The sequence below is a fragment of the Calcarisporiella thermophila genome (assembly GCF_041956535.1).
Source record: "Calcarisporiella thermophila strain CBS 279.70 unplaced genomic scaffold VTP21scaffold_29, whole genome shotgun sequence".
In the NCBI taxonomy this organism is placed as follows: Eukaryota; Fungi; Calcarisporiellomycota; class Calcarisporiellomycetes; order Calcarisporiellales; family Calcarisporiellaceae; genus Calcarisporiella; species Calcarisporiella thermophila.
This window is the reverse complement of record NW_027192219.1, coordinates 164490-184696: the sequence shown is the minus strand read 5'-3', so window position 1 is coordinate 184696 and position 20207 is coordinate 164490. Positions and strand designations below refer to the sequence as shown.

At 43.0% G+C, this 20207-nt stretch overlaps 9 protein-coding genes across 9 annotated transcripts; 5 read left to right on the top strand and 4 right to left on the bottom strand.

Annotated features, from left to right (window-relative positions):
• Positions 1 to 398: 398 nt before the first annotated feature.
• On the top strand, positions 399 to 1671 carry VTP21DRAFT_6811 (uncharacterized protein; the record flags this gene model as incomplete). Its single annotated transcript, XM_069397483.1, has 2 exons — positions 399 to 933; positions 1073 to 1671. 2 exons carry the CDS (start codon positions 399 to 401, stop codon positions 1669 to 1671), a joined length of 1134 nt encoding a protein of 377 aa, XP_069246627.1.
• A 689-nt stretch (positions 1672 to 2360) lies between these two features.
• VTP21DRAFT_6810 (uncharacterized protein) lies at positions 2361 to 5522 on the bottom strand (the record flags this gene model as incomplete). Its single annotated transcript, XM_069397482.1, has 3 exons — positions 2361 to 3542; positions 3604 to 4176; positions 4242 to 5522. The coding sequence occupies 3 exons, from the start codon at positions 5520 to 5522 to the stop codon at positions 2361 to 2363; spliced, it is 3036 nt and encodes a 1011-aa protein (XP_069246626.1).
• Positions 5523 to 6363: 841 nt separating this feature from the next.
• Positions 6364 to 7731, bottom strand: VTP21DRAFT_6809 (uncharacterized protein; the record flags this gene model as incomplete). The annotated part of the gene is made up of 5 exons (XM_069397480.1): positions 6364 to 6437; positions 6499 to 7243; positions 7314 to 7400; positions 7464 to 7558; positions 7629 to 7731. The coding sequence occupies 5 exons, from the start codon at positions 7729 to 7731 to the stop codon at positions 6364 to 6366; spliced, it is 1104 nt and encodes a 367-aa protein (XP_069246625.1).
• A 561-nt stretch (positions 7732 to 8292) lies between these two features.
• VTP21DRAFT_6808 (uncharacterized protein) lies at positions 8293 to 12148 on the bottom strand (the record flags this gene model as incomplete). Its single annotated transcript, XM_069397479.1, has 14 exons — positions 8293 to 8304; positions 8367 to 8511; positions 8570 to 8670; positions 8744 to 8852; positions 8918 to 9008; positions 9063 to 9435; positions 9507 to 9937; positions 10008 to 10343; positions 10409 to 10492; positions 11532 to 11594; positions 11649 to 11780; positions 11836 to 11874; positions 11949 to 12005; positions 12109 to 12148. The coding sequence occupies 14 exons, from the start codon at positions 12146 to 12148 to the stop codon at positions 8293 to 8295; spliced, it is 2013 nt and encodes a 670-aa protein (XP_069246624.1).
• A 161-nt stretch (positions 12149 to 12309) lies between these two features.
• VTP21DRAFT_6807 (uncharacterized protein) lies at positions 12310 to 15026 on the top strand (the record flags this gene model as incomplete). Its single annotated transcript, XM_069397478.1, has 4 exons — positions 12310 to 12632; positions 12729 to 12867; positions 12931 to 14856; positions 14925 to 15026. The coding sequence occupies 4 exons, from the start codon at positions 12310 to 12312 to the stop codon at positions 15024 to 15026; spliced, it is 2490 nt and encodes an 829-aa protein (XP_069246623.1).
• A 370-nt stretch (positions 15027 to 15396) lies between these two features.
• VTP21DRAFT_6806 (uncharacterized protein) lies at positions 15397 to 16730 on the bottom strand (the record flags this gene model as incomplete). Its single annotated transcript, XM_069397477.1, has 6 exons — positions 15397 to 15611; positions 15683 to 15822; positions 15886 to 16023; positions 16084 to 16338; positions 16401 to 16536; positions 16604 to 16730. 6 exons carry the CDS (start codon positions 16728 to 16730, stop codon positions 15397 to 15399), a joined length of 1011 nt encoding a protein of 336 aa, XP_069246622.1.
• Positions 16731 to 17060: 330 nt separating this feature from the next.
• On the top strand, positions 17061 to 18431 carry VTP21DRAFT_6805 (uncharacterized protein; the record flags this gene model as incomplete). Its single annotated transcript, XM_069397476.1, has 5 exons — positions 17061 to 17235; positions 17323 to 17484; positions 17581 to 17726; positions 17794 to 17937; positions 18006 to 18431. The coding sequence occupies 5 exons, from the start codon at positions 17061 to 17063 to the stop codon at positions 18429 to 18431; spliced, it is 1053 nt and encodes a 350-aa protein (XP_069246621.1).
• A 311-nt stretch (positions 18432 to 18742) lies between these two features.
• VTP21DRAFT_6804 (uncharacterized protein) lies at positions 18743 to 19315 on the top strand (the record flags this gene model as incomplete). Its single annotated transcript, XM_069397475.1, has 1 exon — positions 18743 to 19315. The coding sequence occupies one exon, from the start codon at positions 18743 to 18745 to the stop codon at positions 19313 to 19315; it is 573 nt and encodes a 190-aa protein (XP_069246620.1).
• Positions 19316 to 19346: 31 nt separating this feature from the next.
• Positions 19347 to 19589, top strand: VTP21DRAFT_6803 (uncharacterized protein; the record flags this gene model as incomplete). Its single annotated transcript, XM_069397474.1, has 1 exon — positions 19347 to 19589. One exon carries the CDS (start codon positions 19347 to 19349, stop codon positions 19587 to 19589), a length of 243 nt encoding a protein of 80 aa, XP_069246619.1.
• Positions 19590 to 20207: the final 618 nt, after the last annotated feature.

Genomic DNA, 20207 nt, shown 5'->3' with positions numbered 1-20207 from the left:
AGGGGGCTCATTTTCATATACTTCATTAAGCATGTTCAGTTTATTTGTTTTATTGTTGCTATCAACGATTGATCCTTATTCCTAGTTCTTTTTTGGAGGGAACTTTTCACAAATCCTTGGATTCTATATTCCAGAAAGTAAAATCAATAGTAATCGAAGCATCGGAAAATTAGGCTGTCCTCAACAAGTCCCATTCATCCTTCGACATGTGATGGCCCATCTACCTTGTTTCATATTGTAGTTTATTGTTTTTTTATATCTATTACTGCGGCCGCTACTCAATCTCCACGCATCACGCTCATTCAACTCTAGGCTCTGTGTATACTAGCGATATCCTTTGACTTGCGACAATCGCTAGAGTTATCATCCTTATTTTTAATACGGACGCGAAGAACATCATGTCGCAGTCTCTAATCGAATCCCCTCTGCCTCCCTCTTCACAATCTGCGTCTTCGCCTAAACCCGCTCAGCCAAAGAAATCAAGGCGATTGCTCACACAACTTCTCGATAAACTACTCGTCTCTCTAGAGGATTCTGCACCCTTCAACATCACTCCAATAACTGACACATTCCTACGACAAGCACTTATCGATCGCCTCGCCGTTTACGAGCATTTTTTAAACCGCCGCTACATTTATCGTCTCTTCATAAGATGCGGCGTTCCCCCATCCCTATTATTTCTGGTGGTCGCTGGGTCTGCGGGATGGGGCTGGACTTGGATGTATCGGAAACGGTATAAAGAACTGGCCGTTGGAGTGGGAGTGCTATGGCCTCTGCTGGGAAGCTTGCGAGCCTTGAAGGAGAGCGATTATATCCCAGAAGAAGAAGATAGTGGAAAGGAGAATGACGCGAAAAAAAGAAAAGAGGAGGCCAAACGGAGAAAGGAAATGAGACGATGGCTCTGCTATTGGATTATGTACGGAGTACTACAGTGTAAGTCCTATTTCTCACCTCTCTCCTAGAATGCCGAGCTTGTTTTGCTATTTTCTACCCATGTTCCTGCTCACATATCCGATAACCATGGTCTAATGCTTATCTATTGATTTCCCCTCCTTCATGTGACTGTGTCCAGTATTCGACACCTGTGCTCACCGTATCCACAGCCTCTTCCCTGCCTACCCTATCTATAAACTCGTCGCCCTTTTTTGGCTCCAGAATGATGTTTCCAAGGGCTCGCTATTACTCCTGGACTATGTTCTGGCACCCATGCTACGGAACAGGAGAAAGTGGCGACGAAGGAGAGAAGCCCTGGAGGACGACAGTAGTCATGATGAGGAGGACAACCTCAGCGGAGAGCACTCAAAACATGAAAGAGCAGCTGCGGCGATGAAATCCTATAGGCCGGAGCTGAGTGCAGAAAGGATCTGGCGTCAGGATAAGCCATCGAGTGATGTGCAATCAAGCAGAGAGGAGAGTTCAAGGAGGGTGGATGGGGAGGGAGCGGAGGCGCGCGCACATAAGCCATCCTCTCCCGAGAGCTCTTTGGATCTTGTTCGGAGCTCTGGCGAGGGCGATGAAAGCGAGGACACGGACGACCCTCGCGATCCCTACTCGCCTGCGCCCCGAGATCATGATAGGGGATTCTCGCGATACTCGCGTCACGACGAACTGGATTTTGCCACCCGGTTTAACGTGCAGCCCTTTGAGTTGAAGCTGGAGGAGGAGTTTTAGATGACGAGGGCGGCGGATCAATACTAGGATTCCCTCGAATCTCACCCAAAATCTCAGGCCATTCCACGTCCCTGTGTGTATGATTATTGTTTCTTCTTTTTCGTTTTCACCTAATGATATCTAGCTAATATCGGCTCTTTACATTTCAAGAGGAAGTAAATTTTTATTTACAGACAATTATAGGGTGAGAAATAGAAATATCAAAAAGGAATAATAACGGAAATCATCCTAAAAATATAAAAATAAGTCAAGAAAAAAGAATAAAAAAAATAACACTCAAGAGGTATCTTTTTTCTTCCAAAAAAAAAAAAAGAATATGAAAGTAAACGATTGAAACAAAAAAACAAATAGGTTGCTTTTTCTGCCGTTTACAAATAGAGGAGAACAATTTCAGGCATAAAGTAAGAAAGAAGAGAAAAAAAATTTTTTTTCCATGACGAAGAAAATTAAAAACACTCGAACAATAGAATAAAGAAAAATAAAGACCCAGCAGTACAAAAAGAGCTAACCAGCCGCCATCTCCCCATCTCAGCGCTCCATCAAATGGGAGGCAACTTCCCTCCTTCTTCCCCTCTTTGTTTCTTGGTGTAAAGGAAAATAAAAATAATATTTAGAGATGAATAAATATTACAGCAGACATTGGAGTCCTAACTAATCCTCCCCCTCCCCCCCCTCCACCCATGGCAACCTTATTTTGGATTCGTTTTGAACAGCCCGGTGTTCGTGGGCAATGAGCCCGGAGGCTGAGCCTGGGTCGGTTGATGAGAGGGTGGTGGCTCCGAAGATCCCAGCGGGCCACCGCTTCCAATCGAGTGGTTCATCATATTTGTGATGGGGGGTGGTAGCCGCGGTGCGTGCGAGACTGAGCCAGGGTGCATCACATGGCCGGATGGAGAGGAAATGGAGATAGGGGAGGGTGGTATATTGGGAGGCCTTGGGAGAAATGCCGGCGGCAGCGTGGTAGGGGTGTAGGAGGGGGCGGTGGGGAAATAGGGCCCAGCGGGAACCATGGGAGGGGTTGGGAGGACATATTTGTGAGGATGGGTTGCAGAGGGCAACATCCCGCCCATGGGCGGCCCCATAGGCAGAGGCGGAAGTCTGGTGAATATTCGTCCATATCCATCTGCCACGGCGGCAGCCGCGACGGCCGCGACGGCCGCCTCTGCAGGCCGCAGGCTTGGCAAAACTCCGTAGGGCATGGCCACCACTGGGCTGTGTGAAGGGTAAACCGCGGGCACCGAGTGGGAGAAAGGGAGGCCTGCAGTCGGCGAGGGAGGAATGGGCAATTTTGGGCTTGGGCCACTACTGGAGGCGGAGGAAGCCGGCACATGCATTGGTGAGGGGATGCTTGCAGTTGAGAGAGGGGAAGGAGAAGTGTGAGGAGAATGGGACGGGTGCATTGTCGTGACCATTCCGGCAGCGGGTGGTGGCCGTATCGAGGTGGGGGAGAATAGGGGTGTTGACTGGGCCGCTGATGCAGCCGAATTGGCATAAGGCCGTGTCGTTGGATAGGGTGAATAGGTCTGAGAATAGCTTAGTCGCCCGTTGCACTGCTGCTGTTGCGGTTGCTGTTGCTGATTACCAGATTGCTGTCGTTGATCATGCACCCGCTCGTGCTTACGCAGCGAACGGGCATGGTAGTATGCTTTCCTACACCCTTCGACGGAGCACACAAAAGGCCGCACGGTCGAGTGGGTCTTCATATGTGTACTGAGAGAGTCAGGGCGAGCGAACCTTTTCCCACACCCAGAAACCTGGCAGACAAACGGCCGTTCTCCAGTATGCGTGCGTAGATGGTTGAACATTTTGTGGCGTTTCTTGAACGGCTTGTTCGTTCTAGGACAATCGCTCCATTCGCATAAATATTTCGGCTATAAAAAACAAGTCAGCTCCACGTGCCTATCCTCTCAAGCTATACGAGCAGCTGCTTACCTTGCCGCCGCCGACGTGGACATCCGCTAGGTGATTAATTAATGCCTCCATATTCGGAAGCTCCTTATGGCATCCTTTCCACATACATATCCTCTTTCCTGTATTCGACTCAACCTCGTCCACCTCCTCGAGATCTTCATCTTCGTCATCGCTAGCAGCCTCCACGGCTGGCGAGTTCTTCGACGAGGAATCGGTGCTAACCGCTTCTGTTTTCATTGAGTCATTTCCGCGACTACCGCCAGCTAGATGTTCATGCTTGGACGTCAGAGGGGAGGAAGCCGGTACTGAGGGTAGTCGTGATTGCGTGTTGTTCATCACTTCACGACTGTCTTGCATTGCAAGTCGATTCCCTGCAGACGCCAGAAGTAAAAGCGTTTGTGCTGGTTGCTCATTGAGGGCCACAGGGTCGGCCGCTCCTGGAATAATGGGTGGGTGGGGGAGAGTAGGCCGATTGCTGTTCCTCTGGTTAATGCTGGCTGGTTCATTTCCAGGAATTATGCCCTCCATGTCCACGACTTCTGGCACAGCAGAGGATTCGGTTTGCACATGATCAGACGGCGCACCCGGTATTGTCTATATCCAGAAGATAATGAGAAATGAAGAAAAAAAAAGGGAGAGGAATCTAATGGGGTGATCACCTCTTGTGTTGGAGATTTATCCGTCGGCGTAGGCAAAACCGTCTGAGAGAGGGCAGCCATGGTCGCTGCAGGCGCATTCCCCCCCCCTGATAACATGTTCATTGCCGCAGCAGAAGAGAGCATATTTGATACCGCCTGTGCGTTTGCAGCGTTGGTGAGCATTTGATGGATCTCATGTTGTCTCTGTTCAAGTGTGCTCTGCGACAAGGTCTCTGGCGCCTCTACCAGCTGCTGAGCCAGGTTCATTTGGACAACTGCTGCCGCCGCTACTGCAGCATTTGCAACTTGCGCCGACTCGATTATTGCTTGCTGAAGAATTGCATCATTTGCGGAGGCGATTAAAGCAGCAGCCTGCTGCGGCTCCTCCTGCGGCTCAATCCCCACGGCACCCCCGCTAGATTTATTGCTCTCTGAATCAAGGGGCGTCGCGTTCGCTTTTTCATGCTGCTGGGAGATGATCTGCTCGATCTGCTTTTGGGCAGCGACAACGGCCGCCGCCGTAAGGGTTGGATTTGTTGCAATCGTTGGATTGAGGATGAGAGGCTGAGCGGGTGCAGGGGGTGTTGAGAGTGGTGCTGCTGTGGGCATGTTAGGGACGGCGGGGACCGCATTATCCGGGGCATTGACTGCTGAAGCCTCAAGCATGATCTGCATCCCTTGGGCGATGGTTGGCGGAGAAAGAGCATTCGACGTTGGTAATTGCGGCTCCTTGATATCCTCCATAATGACAGCAGGTGCAGCCACCGATTGCCCAAGTCCACTCAACGTCTGTCCTAGCAGAGCTACTGTCGCAACGGCTGCGGCTGCTTGGTCCTCGCCTGCTTGAACAAGTCCGGTAGAGAGCACCCGTTGTTGCTGTTGATGCTTAGATACTGATGCTATTGATATTGGAATTGGGGGCGAAACCTGAATGTTCTGTTCCGGCGGAGTAAAATCTGAGGCGACAATCGCGCCAGGCATTGCCAAAGGTTCGGCAAATCCCGTCGCAGCAAGCTGATGAGTGGCTAATCCTGCAGGTGCGTACTCCAAGTGAACATTCCTATCCACAGGCAAACTTATTCGCCTTTGCTGCCCAACATCTGCCGGTGTTAAACTGTGACGTGGAGGAGCATCAGATGTGGTAGATGTAGGCATTGTTCGCTCGCCGGTCTGTCCTTCGCTCATCGACGAATCGTCTGAGGTGTCAGCGGCGGAGATAGACGGGGACACAAATGTGCTTACAGTGGTGGCCGTTGATGACGCATCGGTATTAATTGAGGATTCGATAGGTACAACCGACATTGGCTTGGGAGATATTTAAACGAGAAATTCTGGGGAATTGATGCCGAAATATATATACAAAAAACAATACGGAAGGGGGGTAAAGATGTATAGAGTACTGCACAAAAAACGAAATCCAAAAGGTTAACAGGGCCCTTTAGGGGCCGAGTATGATCAGTAGCGGAGCAAAAGTAAGCATCCGGATGATGGGAGCAGAGTTAATAGAATATAAAAAACCAGATATTTTAATACTTAAGTTAAGGGGCAAGCCAATTTTTAAATTAGGTGTAGGGGAGTAGAGAAACGGTGCATCAAATACCAATATAATTAAATCTAGAAGGGAATAAAAAGATAAGATTAATACGAAATCCAAAATAAAAATGATAATGTCAATAGATTCTAGATTCGAAACTCTGCTTCCAAAAAATTTCTACACTTCTCAGAATGTATACGGTGAAATTACCTTAGATGAACGTGTATGTAGATAGAGTATAGAGGAGAGTATAAAGTGGGGAATTCGCGGGGATCGCGATGTGGAATTCTTTAATAGTACTATTTCTTTCTTGTGCAGAGGAAAAATAGCCTTTTCTCTTTAGATACTAGTGATCACCACTTGATGTGCTGAGTAGACGTCATCAAACCGTAAAATCTTAATAAAAAAAATAATATTGATCATAATTCACAAGTTGTTGTTTGTGTAGCCTGTGCGAAATGAATATTTTGGGAATTTCCAAATAGGATTTAGAGAGTGATCTTGGGGGGACATCCTGAATGTAGAAACAAAATTCTTTTATGAAAAGGATAAGCATTCTTTCTGGGTAAATATTCGTAATATACAGGCAACAGTTTAAAACACTACGCATTACTCGTCATCACTCGAGGAGATATCCTCTTCCTCTCTTCCTCTTCTATCTTCTTCATCGTCGTCGTCATCTTCTACATAAACGATTTACATCCATAAGTGCTATTAATGCCATTCAAACGATAAAAGACTTACGTGACATGAACTTATTCAATGAAATGGGGCCACCTCGTGCTGAACCACTTGCTCCAGAACCAGCCCCCAATGCACCTACCTCAGGCTGCTTCTTCCCCGCACCTTTCTTCACCACCGCAGCAGAATCGGTCGCAACTGCAGGTTGAGACAAAGTTTGATTCAACTCAGATTCCAGATCCGATAGACCATCATCGTCGTCGTCATCGGATGAGCCTGAGGAAGAACCTGATGAAGAGCCTGAAGAGGAGTCCGAGGATTCACTGTCGCTTGAGTTATCTGTAGAGTCATCAGCATTTTTGCGCATTTTAGCTGAAAGCGACGTCGGTTTTCCAGCGTGAGGATGAGAAGGCAAGGAGAGGGGGGAAGCCACAGATGATAATGGTAGGGATAATCCAGAAGAATTATTAATGGGTGCTTCTGGAGGTACATTGTTTGTAGCAGGCTCGTCAATCACTTCGAAGTGCTCGAATGTTTGCCCAGGGGCATTATCTTCTGCCTCTGTATCAGCCTCATCATCCTTTGCATTCTCATCATCCTCCTGCATGATTTCTTCGAGTTCAGAAGCAAAATTATTCCAGTCATCCTCCACAGGATTAGGTGAGAGTAGTGTAGTGCTCGGGGAGCCAATAGTAGATGCGGAAGGAGAAGGTCCTTGGAGAGGTGTGAAAGTATTTTCTGCATTTTTTGCAGATTTGCGGAGGGGACGAGCTGGAATATTGATGCCTAATCGCTCTAGTGTAAAGCTCTAGAAATTGATAATATAGCACTTCATAATAAGAATACTGGGTGTTAAACACAGCAAAATAAAATATTACTTGTGAATCCTCATTCCAAACTAGCAAACAGTCTATCTCTTTAGCTGCTTGCGCTTGTCCGACAAACTTATGACTATTCTCTCCAGCCTACTCGAGAAACAAGCAATTTAGCGCTAATCACAAAAAAAGGAAATAATGAATCCACTTTACTTGATTACTTGGGAGCTCGATGACAAAATCGCCCTTGGCATCTGTTTCCAGTGCTCCAGTTTTTGTGCTGTCTATTGAATCAGGCTTGAAATTATCTAATATAATAAAAGCACCGGGGAACAATTAATTACGCGAATTCTATTGAAATCTACTAAAATTACTTACAACGAATGGAAAGAAACGGTGAGGAATTAGAGGGCTCAAGAAGGGATTGGCCAATATTGACGGGAAATGGGCCTTTTTCTAATGGGAGTTCTGTCGTGGCCATTAAATTGGATGTAAATTAAATTGCATTTCAGATGGACACAAGATAAGAGTGATCAGAGATGGGTTTTGAAGTCGAAGTTTCAATGGTAAAGGACAAGTTTGGGAATCCAAATGTAATGTGCAAAATCCATATAAAGCACTCTAGAATCAGCCCAAAATGGGAAAATTAGCAAATTTGCACACACCGAAAATGTGTTAACCAATATATCTGTACATAATACCGTTTAGCAGCTCTTTGAACAAACGAAGCAGTGTCAAGTTGGTAGTAGCGGACGATTAAGATCTTCAACTTTATGTTACCATAAAGATCGATGGATGATGCATTTTGTAATTTGCCAGGATATAAGTAGATAATTTGTGTAATGTGTTGGTTTTACTTTGATATCTTATCACCGCTGAAATACGAGGTTGTCGAATATAAATGGTTCACTAAATGGCTTTAGCATCAGCATAAGCGCTGAATCCATAGGTTGAAAAGTATTTCTATTTTTTATTTATTTATTTTACATTGAATGCAGAGAAGCGGATCCAAAGCAGAAATTTCACGGCAGCATATTAAGCTTCAGGAAAATATCTATAAACAAGAGAATTAGTTGCGATTATTGAAATTAACGAGCTTCTAAATAGAATAGCAACCTCAATCACAACACCAGCAGCAATGGTTTCGCCCCCTTTGCGCAACGTAATCCTTCCAAGCTCTTTGTTCTCCTTGAAATTCTCAAGAGGAATAGCCCGGTTGAGATTAATCTCTATTGTGGCCGTGGTTGACTTAGAAAGATGCCTTTGGGAAGAAAAAAATTAAACTACGAGTCAGTAGTCATAGGGCTATCTTTTCTTACCTTGGAGATTTTTTGATTACTTCCCCGCTGGTTTTATCGAGTATTGAAATCAATCGGGAAATAGTAGCAGGCTCGTTCATACTCTGTTGGTGTAATAAGACCTATTAAACAAAGTGTTCATTCGAATGAATTCAAAAAACAATTGCTAGAAGAATTTCAATAGTGAAAACATACCGGAAATCCTTTTGTTATTGGCACCTTTACATCGAAAACCACGACCTGCGCAATAAATTTCGTTACGGATGGGACAGGATGCTCAGGTGAGCAGAGCACGGAGCCGGTGCTTAAATGCAAATACCGTAAATTAACGCCAATTAGAAAAATTCTGAAAATATTGAACAAAATTACCTTAGTTGAAGTATATCGAGATTAATTAAAGTTACTAAGATAGTATCACCGGCAGCAGCCCATTTGGCAGATTCTCCTCCGACTTCTAATGCTGTAATCCCAGTTAAATAGAGGGGGAAAAGTACTTAAAGCCTTTCATTCAAACCTTTCACTATTCCATATTCGTTGCCGGGCACCACCATTACCTGCTCTCCTACTTGGATATGGCCACTTTCAATTCTGCCTGCTACAGAGACTCCACTGGTACTGCCAATGCCTCCTTTGAAAAAATCATTCACGGAGAGTCGGAAAGGTTTATCTAGCGCGCGCACCGGAGGTTCAAACTGATCAATTGCCTCAACTATAGTTGGGCCATCGTACCATGCCCGAAGTGCACTATCTATACGTTTTACGAGATTTTCGCCTTTTAGGCCACTGCAAGGAATAAATGTGAGCTTTTGTTTTTTGAAACCAGCTTGGATCAGGAAATTGCCAAGTTTTTGAGATATCTCTAAGTATCGCTCTTGTGACCATTCCATCTTCGTGGGCAAAAGAAAGGAGAATTAGGAAATAGCAATGGAGCAGATTAAAGTAATGAAAAGGAACCCACCAGATCCAATTTGTTCACTGCAATAACCATTTGCTGAACTCCTAGACTTCTAACAAGCAAGGCATGTTCTCGTGTTTGACCATTCCCCTCAAACCCTGCTTCAAACTCCCCGGTCACCGAATCCACCACTAAAATCGCGACATCCGCTTGAGCAGCTCCTGAAATCATATTTGGAACGAAATCGCGATGGCCAGGAGCGTCCAAAAGAGTGAACCGCCGATGAGGAGTTTCGAATTTACTGATGGCAACATCCATAGTAATACCCCGCGACCGTTCCTCTTCAGTCTCATCAAGTACCCAAGCAAAGGCGAATGATCCCTTTCCAATGCGCTGGCTATCCCGCTCAAATTTTTTTAGTGCCTTGTCACTCACTTCTCCAAGAGAGTAGAGCAGATGTCCCATTAATGTACTTTTGCCAGCATCAACGTGACCTATTGTGCATTTAAAAATCGTTAATTGAGAAAAATCCATTAATTTAGAGTGAAATCAAGCATTACATACCGATTATCACTAGATTCATGCTCTCTTTTTCCGCGGATCTCTTCTTGAATTCTTCCTGAACATTGATACGCTCTTTCAACTTTGGGGCCTTGGGAGGTGGCGGAGGTAGAGATGACTTAACATCGGAGGTACTAGAAGATGATTTAGATACAGGTTTTACACTTATGGACTTTGTCACGGATTGATCACCAAGTCCTAATGCTGCCAGATCAAACTGAAGCTGTTCATCTTCATGACTATCTTCAACTTCTAGTATTTCATCCTCGTCAGCTGATCTAGCGTTTATTTTAGCAGCCGAGGTAGTGATAGTCGATTCAACAGGTGCAGTTTTGGATGCTGTTCAGAAAATTTTGTAGTATAAATCTCATCAATTCGGAATTTTTTAGTCTTTTAGTATTTACCTTTGGCTCCACCCCGTTGACATTGCGCTTTTGCCACAATATCATCCGGACTTGGCTTGTCAAAATTAAAGCCTTGTGCAGAACCTACCGAAAAATGGATCGGAGTCAAGTAGTCAGAGAAAATATGAGAAGACATAGGCTGCTGGCAATTTTCATCTAGCATTTTAAAAATAAACTGCGCAAAGTGTGAGGGTGGGGCAATAAGAGGGTCATCGGATAATGGTTGGGAAGAGGTTGAAGTATCAGTGGCATTTTCTGAGTGATGAGAATTATTTCTCTCAAACGTTGGCTGAGCTGGATTTGAAGTCAATGGAGTTGCTTTGGATGCTATTGGTGTGCTCTTTTTAGCATAGCGCGCGGTTAAATCTCTCAAGCTCGCGGATTTTGGATTCATCAATGGATTTTCTCTAGAAGCCGTGGGTGCAGGAGGTATATTATCAGTAGTAGATTTTGCTGCACTTGTGGCTGAATTCCCAGTTCTTGCTAGCGAAGTGAGTGGCTTACGAAAAGGCGAATTTGCACAAGCCGAAGAAAGAGAAGCACTTGATGTAGAAGAGTGTGATATAAGAGATGATTCATTAGCGATGGATTCGGAACTATGCGAAGGCTTTTTAGTTGCAAAGGATAAAAGACTACTTCCGCTTGCGCGTGATCCTCTAGATTTAGCTAGATCTGCAAGTGTGGTCTTTGAGGATCCGAGCTGACTGGGAGTAATGCGCTTTCCAGGAGGATGATCAGCTCCTCCAAGCAATCCCCCTTTAAAAAGCCTTCCACTGGATTTTGATGAATAAGATGAAATAGGTATCAAGTCTGAGCCACCACAACCCCATTTTATATTACGCCAGTACGACGCCAGATGGTTCAGAGGCAGGCCTTTCCTTTTATTAGACTTGGTATTGGTGCCCAATGGAAATACTCCTATAGTTATGAAAAAAAATGGGTAGATATAGCTGTAGATTAAATAACAGATCCTTAAGTCAATTGCATATAAATATAGAGAAATCAAATATGATTCTAACCTCATGATCACTATGAAAAATAAATTTCGACTAGTGCGAAATTGCCCCACCCACACCAGCTTTATCTTTCAAAAAGGGGTCTACTATTAGAAATGAACACTCACCTTTGTTACTTCTTGAATCAGCTTGCTTTTTTTGCGTTTGAATACTTTGCTTTTCAAGCTTGTCTAATAAACAATTATAGAGTTAGATATAAAAACTTCAAAAAGAAAAAAAAATACCTAATATCCAATTAGCCGATTGCTCTTTATCAAAATAATAATACCACAGTGTGTCTTCAATTTCCTTCACAGGTACATGTGAATCCTCTGGTAATATAGATTGAATATAGGCAATGCCGTCCTGCATTTGAGCTATTGAATAGATTATACGCGCTGCCAAACCCTTTCAAAAATTCAACGTATATACCATATTCTTCTTCAGTTAAATCATCGAGATCAGGAGCCCCTAAATGAATATTATTGAAATGCTCAACTATTGCTCTTGCCATAAAATTAATCACGAATCAAATTTGAGGTTACCTTCTCCCTCATTTTCATATTCTTCTTCCGAGTAAATGTCCTCCTCCTCCAACACAGCTAAAAGCATATAATTAGCCACAAAAAGAGGTCAAATAAAAATTTAAAAAAAATATTGAGCATACAAGTTAGCACAGAGTTTGTTTAAATAAAAAACACTCACAGTTTATATCCATGTTCCGAATACTCCTATGTCGCGACATGTTTTTTTTTCTAATCTACAATTAATCTTTGAAAATCCTCTGACCGCTTTATAACATAGTGGCTGCGCCAATACTTTAATATCTTTAATAAATTCGATTTTTCTATCAAGCCTTGTCCTCATAGAAATTACATACTTAAGTTCGCCTTGAAAAGATTACTCATGGATGATTTGCAAGGTCTCTCATGGAGCTCCAACATATCTGTGCCCAAGCCTCCTCGACACCATCCCGCTTCTACAAAACTTTCCGCCCCTACCGATCATAATCAAATGCGTTCCTCAACACCATCCTCCAGAGGATCTAGTGCTTCGCTAAAGCCCACTCAGACCCACCAGCCAGCAGCCATGTCATCAACAGCCTCCTCACCTGCTGTTGGCCCCACACGTACTTCAGCCAATGACGATATATTTGGGAGCCTCTTAGCAGATCAACCACATTTCCGAAGGGCTCCAACACCCTCCCAATCGCAATCCCTTAACCAACTGTAAGATATCATTTTATGTTAAAACTCTTATCATTGCGGGAATTTTTATTACATTAAGTTTCAACTCATTTTTAAATTTCACATCTGCTTGTCTAGACGTGCACAAACGCCCCAGCCTGGCGTAGCCTCTGTAAATACGGAGAGCATGACTGGACCGGCCTCTGATCCCTGGGATCTTGATTTGTTAGCCAAGCCATCTTTATTAAGCAATCGGATATCTCCTTCATTCAATCAAGTAATTTTGGCATTTTCAGTACTTCTTGATTTAATTTGGTTAACGCGGCGGCTTCTGTTTTAGTCAAATTCAACTATCCCTCCGGCGGAATCAGATGATCCATTCGATTTAAGCGCTTTTGAAAAAGTGTCTAATCCTACTCCATTTTCCACTTCCTCAACCAATTCTTCAACAATCCCCGATGATTCAGATGCCAATCCTTTGGGACTTTTGGCCGAACCGGCTTCTAAATTCCAGCAACCAAGAACGACTCCAGCTTCTTCGCCACCAACTGTCACACCTGAGGATACCGGTATGGATGAGCTGATCGCACGTATAGTAGAAATGGGATTCACTGCTACTCAGGCACAAACTGCCTTAGCTGCGACGAAAAACGGGAGAGATGTTGAAGTAGCAATCGATATGTTAATTCAAAATAAGGAGGCTGAACTAGTTACAAGTACTATGCAGAAAAATGAAAGACAGCAACAAAATTCGTCTTGGAAGAGCCCACGTATGACAACATTGCAGAATAGCGGTGAGGAACTCAACTCACAATTCTCTGCATCCACGCACTATAATGAGTTAAATGAGGCTGGCACATATTCCACCACATCTATATCCGGCCTCTGGCAGCAAAGAGAGCGCCTTGCCGCACAAGCCAGTGAGTTCGGTATAAGCATGTTCAACCGAGCTCAAACAATGATGAAACAATCCGCTGACAAAGTAAAGAAGTCTATTGAAGAGCTACAACAACAGCAGTTGCAAAAGGGGACACGGAAAGGCTATCCACGCTGGATGCAAGAGACAGAGGAGAGATATAATGGTGGAAGCTACAGAGATGAGCTTCAGAATAGAGCAGAAACCGGCGATTATGTACCATATCGTGACAGTTCTTCTGAAGACGAAATACCTGAATCACGTAAATCCCCAGCAAATCTTACATCTTCAAACCATTCTTCTAAATCGAAACTAACAGCTGAGAACCGTACTTCATCTGCTACGCGACTTAACATATTCGAAGAAAAAGAGAGTTATATTTCTCCTGCCCGTCGGCGCCAAGTTGCATCATCTGCTCCGACGTCGGGGCGCTCTACCCCATTAGTTTCTGAACGCCCACGTCGCCCACCTCGTGTACCTATTCCATGTGATCCAAGTCAACTGAGCACCGCTGATGGTCATCGTGTTCGTGGAAATGAGCTATTTAAGATTGGACAGTTTGGAGAGGCAGAGCAATCTTATGCACTTGCAATTGCAAGTCTTCCTGCCAAGCATGTCCAACTTGTGCCACTGTACAATAATCGAGCTGCTGCGAAATTGAAAACAGGAGATAATAGAGGATGTGTTGACGATTGCTCATTAGCCCTAGAGATCATTGGGCAAGATATTAATTCTACAGAGCTATACGAAGGAGTACATTTCATGGATCATGGGAAGAAAGCGCTGTTACGACGTGCGACTGCCTACGAAAATATGGAGCGATATGAAGACGCCCTTAGTGACTACGAACGACTTATTGTGCTGGATCCACGAAATAAAAGTGTCAATGAGGGAATGTCACGCTGTAGGAGAGCACTAAAAGGAGTTCCGGAGGCTTCCACCCCATCTTCAAGCGTACCAAACCTTGAAAACAACCCGTTTGCAGAATTCATTGACTCTCCAGCCCCTGCAGCCCCAAAACCCCCCATTACGCGCACTCCTCAACCCTCTGCTGCAGCCAAGCGTGCGGGTCAGATTGCAAGCGATGCTGCAGTCTCTCGCCTGCGTGCACACAATGCTCGTCAGGAACAAGAAGATGTTGAAAAACTGCAATGCAAGGATATTGTTGACGCTCGAATAGTTCAGTGGCGTGCAAGTAAAGAAAAAAACTTGAGAGCTCTAATTGCAAGCTTGGAAACTGTCTTGTGGGAGGAATTACAATGGCGCCCAGTGCCTATGAGTGAGTTGGTCACACCTGCACAGGTAAAATCTCGGTATATACGTGCAATTAGCAAAGTGCATCCGGACAAAGTGCGTTATCAATTTTCTGAAAAACAATATTTTATGCTTCTCTAATAACATTTGTAATACACTATTAGATGGGACCTGGGCTAACTGTGGAACAAAAGCTGATCGCCAACGGAGTATTTAGTGCACTGAACGAAGCATGGGATGAGTTTAGGGTACAAAATGGGATTTGAAGAATATATTGTAACTTTTGGCAAGAGCATTAAGTACCTATTGCTCATGCCAAAACTTATATAATTCTTATTTGCAAACATATGCCAGAACGCCCCCTTATATTTCTCTGTACTCTTTTTTCTTAAATCGATATAAGCAAGACTCTCCCATTTGTTTGTGTTTGCGTGCTTAGCCCACGAAGTTAGACGCATTATACTAAGATATATACAAGTATAAATTATTACAATCATATCAGGACCATCTAATAGCATGTATTTCAAAAAGTTCGAGATTGCAACATATACATTATATTGCAGCATGAAACGAGAAAAAAAAATTTATTGAAATATATGAATTTGAGCATTTCTTTTGATATTTTTTTTCTCATATTTAAATCTCTCTTATTACTCCAGAATCGCCTATTTCATGCTCTTGCTCCCTTGCTGCATTTCCGATTGCGTTTTTCGTTTGCCACAATCCATAGCTTTTCCCGGGAGTTGTTTGCCATAATCTGATAGTTCCATCTTCAGATCCAGTGGCATAGAGTTCGCCATCAGGACTATAGCTTACAGCGTGAATAGGACCGTGGTGACCCTTGTAAACCTCTGGAAGCATGATGTAGAAAATGTAAGCCAGATGACTACAATGTCTGCGAGAAATAAAAAAGAATTCCTACCCATCTCCCTTCCATCTTCAAAGCTATAAATCCTAACCCACAAATCAGTGCCACTCCCCGCTACAAAGCGACTTCGGTCGGGGTGCAATGAAATGGAGCTAACATCGTGCTGGAGATCATAAGATTTGAATAATTGGAAACTTTAAATAAAAGTGAGTGGTTAATCTTTTATACCATGTGGAAAAATTAGAGCACGAACTCACTTGGATGCATCCCAGAAATCTGCTCGCTTTCCAGAGGTTGATGTAATATGTGTGCCATCCGCACTGAGGTTCATACTTGTAATAGGTCCTTCAGCTTGGAGACTTGTCACTTGCTTAAGCGTTCGTATATCCCATACCCTTAATAATATATCGGTTACCAAAGCTAGTCAAATCCAAATGTCAGCAAATACTCCTTACTTAATCTCCTTTTCATCTCCGGCGCTCAGTACAACTCCTCGTTGGTCTTCCCATGCCACAGACTTTATTGCTGCCCCATGTGCAGCTTCAATCTCCATTGGCGCATCTGGTCTCATTAAGTCATATATACGTAAGCGCTTCTCCAGCCCACCCGTCACTATTCGCATTCCATCGAAAGAGAATTCGGCGGCGCGTGCAATGTGATTATGGACAAAAGAATGCAATTCAGAACCAGTTTTGGCGTCCCAGACCTTTCTATTTGGAGAGCCACAATATATTAATAGTTATCCCAGAACCCAAATAGGATCTTCACATACACGCTAAAATCGGCCGATGCAGTAACAGCTTTCGAGGCATCTTTTGAAAGCCGTGCGCTCCAGACTGCACCTTTATGGCCCTGGAAGGTACCAATCCAGTCGCCGGTTTTCCCATCGCGAAGCATAGGATTTCCATCTAGTAATGGTCATTAATGAATATTGCAAATAAATGGCTTTCAATCCCCGATTGTTGATTGGCGTACCTTTACAAGCACTTATTAGATAAAATGATCCATCAGAAAGTACAGGAGAGAATTGCAGGTCAACAACAGGTCTCGTGTGGCCGGAACAAGTTAGAGGAATAACGCGAGCGTTGGTGGTGGTTGTCATTACGAAAGTGTATTTTATCTCGCGTTTTTATTTCAAGATCGAAAATTGAACGAAATCACTTGAACTAACTCGTAACAAGAAAAAGATATGACGAGCGGAATTTCTCAGCTGGAAGATTTTCTCTCTCAGCTGAAGGAGAGCTGGGCAGATTCTAATGGTTAGGATGGAACGCGGGCTCAGCTAACAAGTACCAAAGAAAAAAATGCAAAACAAGACAAAAGATTGGAAATTCATCATTTCAAATATCACAAGTATCCCAATTTTATCTCTCTACTGTTTATTTTATATTATCTCGATCGAGGCCAAAACTTTGTAATCTCGATACCACCCATGTCAGCACCACAAGGCCCTGATTTCCAGCGCCCAGAATGGGCTCTTAGTGGGGATTCATTTCTTGAAGAAATGAATAAGATTCCACTTTTCATGTCAAGCATGCCGCAAGATGCTGAGGAAAATGATTCTTTAATGGCACTTCAATCATTAGTATATGATGGTACACCCGAAGGTAGGAGGCACTACTATTCTTCATTTCTATGCAAGTTGCTCATATAATTGCTTGTAAATCCCCTGTATTGAATGCCTCTCACTACAGAGATCGCAGAGAATTTCAAAAACCAGGGCAACGACTGCTTCAAAACACGGCAGTTCCAAGATGCAATTAAACACTATACTCAAGGTCTTGAAGCAAAATGCAGCGATTCTGCTCTCAATGAACAGCTATATGTGAATCGTGCGGCGGCCAATTTGGAGCTTCGTACGTATTGTTTGATGTTTTTTTTTGTGCTTTGAAATGAAGAAAAAATTTCTCGTATCATATCTTGATTCAACTTCCCCGTTTACTCTTTGTTAGAAAACTACAGAAAAACTATTAATGACTGTGCTCAAGCTCTAAAAATTAATCCGGCGAATGTCAAAGCCTTTTATCGATCAGCAAGAGCACTACTAGCTTTAGATGTTTTAGTGGAATCAATAGATTGCTGTGAACGCGGGCTGAAGGTATCCTATAAACCTTTCTCTCAAATATATAATTAGCTCATTCTAACTCTATTTTTTACTTGAATAGATTGATCCTGAGAATAAGTCGCTAAGAGTATTATTAACTCAAGCTAAAAAGCGTCAAGAGGAGATTGAGCGCAAAAGGAAGGAAATTGAAATGCGCCAACGCAAACGCGAGGCAGAGGAAGCAGCATTATCAAAAGCGATTGAAGTACATGTTTCTTAAATATTTGTGTGTTGCTTTAGCTGCGGAACTCATGTATTTTTCTTTTTATGCAGGATCGCCATATCAAAATGGAGTATGATAATAAAGTAGATCCCACAGATAATCCGCACCGCGTACATATTGATCCTTCAACGAACGAACTAATATGGCCTGTTTTCTTTCTCTATCCTGAATTCAAAGAATCTGATTTCATCCAGGCTTTCCCTGAAACGTCCACTTTTGCTGAGCAGCTTGAAGTGATGTTCGAAAACAATGCTCCATGGGATTCGGAGGGACGCTATACACCGAAGGGCGTAGAGATTTATTTTGAGAATAATCAAGGCTTGAATGCGCGGTTGGTTAAAGTAGGACGAGGGTGTCGATTGGAGCAAGTGTTAGCTCACCCAAAATATGTCGTCAAAAATGGAGTGCCAAGCTTTATTGTCTTGCCGACCCAAGGGAGCTTTAGGGATGAATTTTTGTCAAACTACAAGAATTGATAACCTTTAGGAAAAATTAATAGAAAACATAGATTGGTCAATGTACATAGTTAAATAAATACTCGTATTTGAATAAGGCCATTTTTTTCGTAGTTCAATTGGCAGTTTAGCATTTGATTGGGGGCGGCTAAATAATATTCTATTTATAAATTTAGGTCAACGTCATCAATTTTTTCCCTACAGCCGTTCAACAAATCCACCCATGAATCGTCCATTTTTGAAACATAAAATATAGATGAGGAACTTTCTATACTGCATCGCTTTTAAATAGTACAAACAGATCACCCTTTAGTACATAGAGACATAAAATTATGAATTTCCATAGCCTTAGCATATTCATCTGTTTCTTCATTCTCATCCACCTCGCCTCAGCAGTGCCGTCTAAATTATTAGTTGATGCAGAGAAACGAGATATCCTAGTTGTACGTCAAGAGCCACCACCCGAAAGCGCCGCTTCATCCGCTTCTGCTGAATCATCTGTGGTACCTCCATCTAGCTCCCCTCAACCGAGCTCTCCAACTGCAACTCCATCTTCTTCAATTGGAGATGCAACACCCACTCCCGCCCCGTCAGCCCCTGTCTCCCCTAATCCTGTAGCTCCGTCTCAGACAATTCCTCCCTCAGCGCCAGCCGCTCCTGTCCCTGTTATGCCTTCACCCATTCTTGCAAAACCTAACAATACAGCGACTAAACGCCCTCGTAAATCCACTCAATGGCTCTCTACTGCTGCATTCAGTTTCGTTCTAATCATGGGCATCGGCCTTGTGTTCTTGATCTATATGGTTGGAATTGTAACCGTGGGTATAGGAAGATTTATGTTTGGGTACAGAGTGCCCGGAGGTTGGGGAAAGGAAAGCGACGGATTCGAAAGATTAGAAGAGTGAATGAATTTGATCTTTTTTTTTTCATTTCACCATGTGGAATATATATTTAAACGCTCATATATATTATTCTCTATCCGCCTTTTTTTTTCCTATATACACCCGCTACAAGTTTCTCCTTTTCTTTGCAATTAGTTCAATGTTCCTTTACTCATTCCCATCCACCATGATTAATGACAATATTTTGCGATGCAATCTTTACATTGAGCGTCTCAAATTTCCATACCTATACATAGTTTATTATATGCTTTCTGTCATAAAATGTCTTAGTAAATGAATAATATCGCCGAAGTAGCTACTGTTTCATTATATAAGTCATGAGAAAATAATGTCATAAATTGTTGAATTAGACATCCAATACCCAGTATACTTCACTATCGTATGTTGCACTGTGAGAAAACATTGTGTATAGTCATACTATTTCAGGGGCTTAAGTTTTGACACTAACTTTAGAAGGAATTTTGTTTCGTAATTAAGGATACTTGGACACCCAAAAGAATGCAAAGCTTTAATATCTATATATTGCAAATGATATGTATTAAGATAATAGGTGAACAATTTACTGCGAAATTTCCTTTCAATCATGATATTGTGTTGATATTGTATAATACGAAATGTAATATGTATACTCTGCTTTATAATAATACTGGAACCATGTCGCTACTGAGGTTTCCAAATCATAGCTGCTGCATGCTCGAAGATATCATGGGTTTAAGTATTATTAAAACAGAATCTCTGCTCAATATTTAGTGATCGATCGATCAACAACAATTCATTTACCTAGAGATATGCGAATTTCTGCGCTAATATGACAAAAATCACACAAAAATAAGGCAACCGTTATGAGAAAATGAAGATAAAATAATAAAGATATTGTTAGATAAAGAAATGTGCT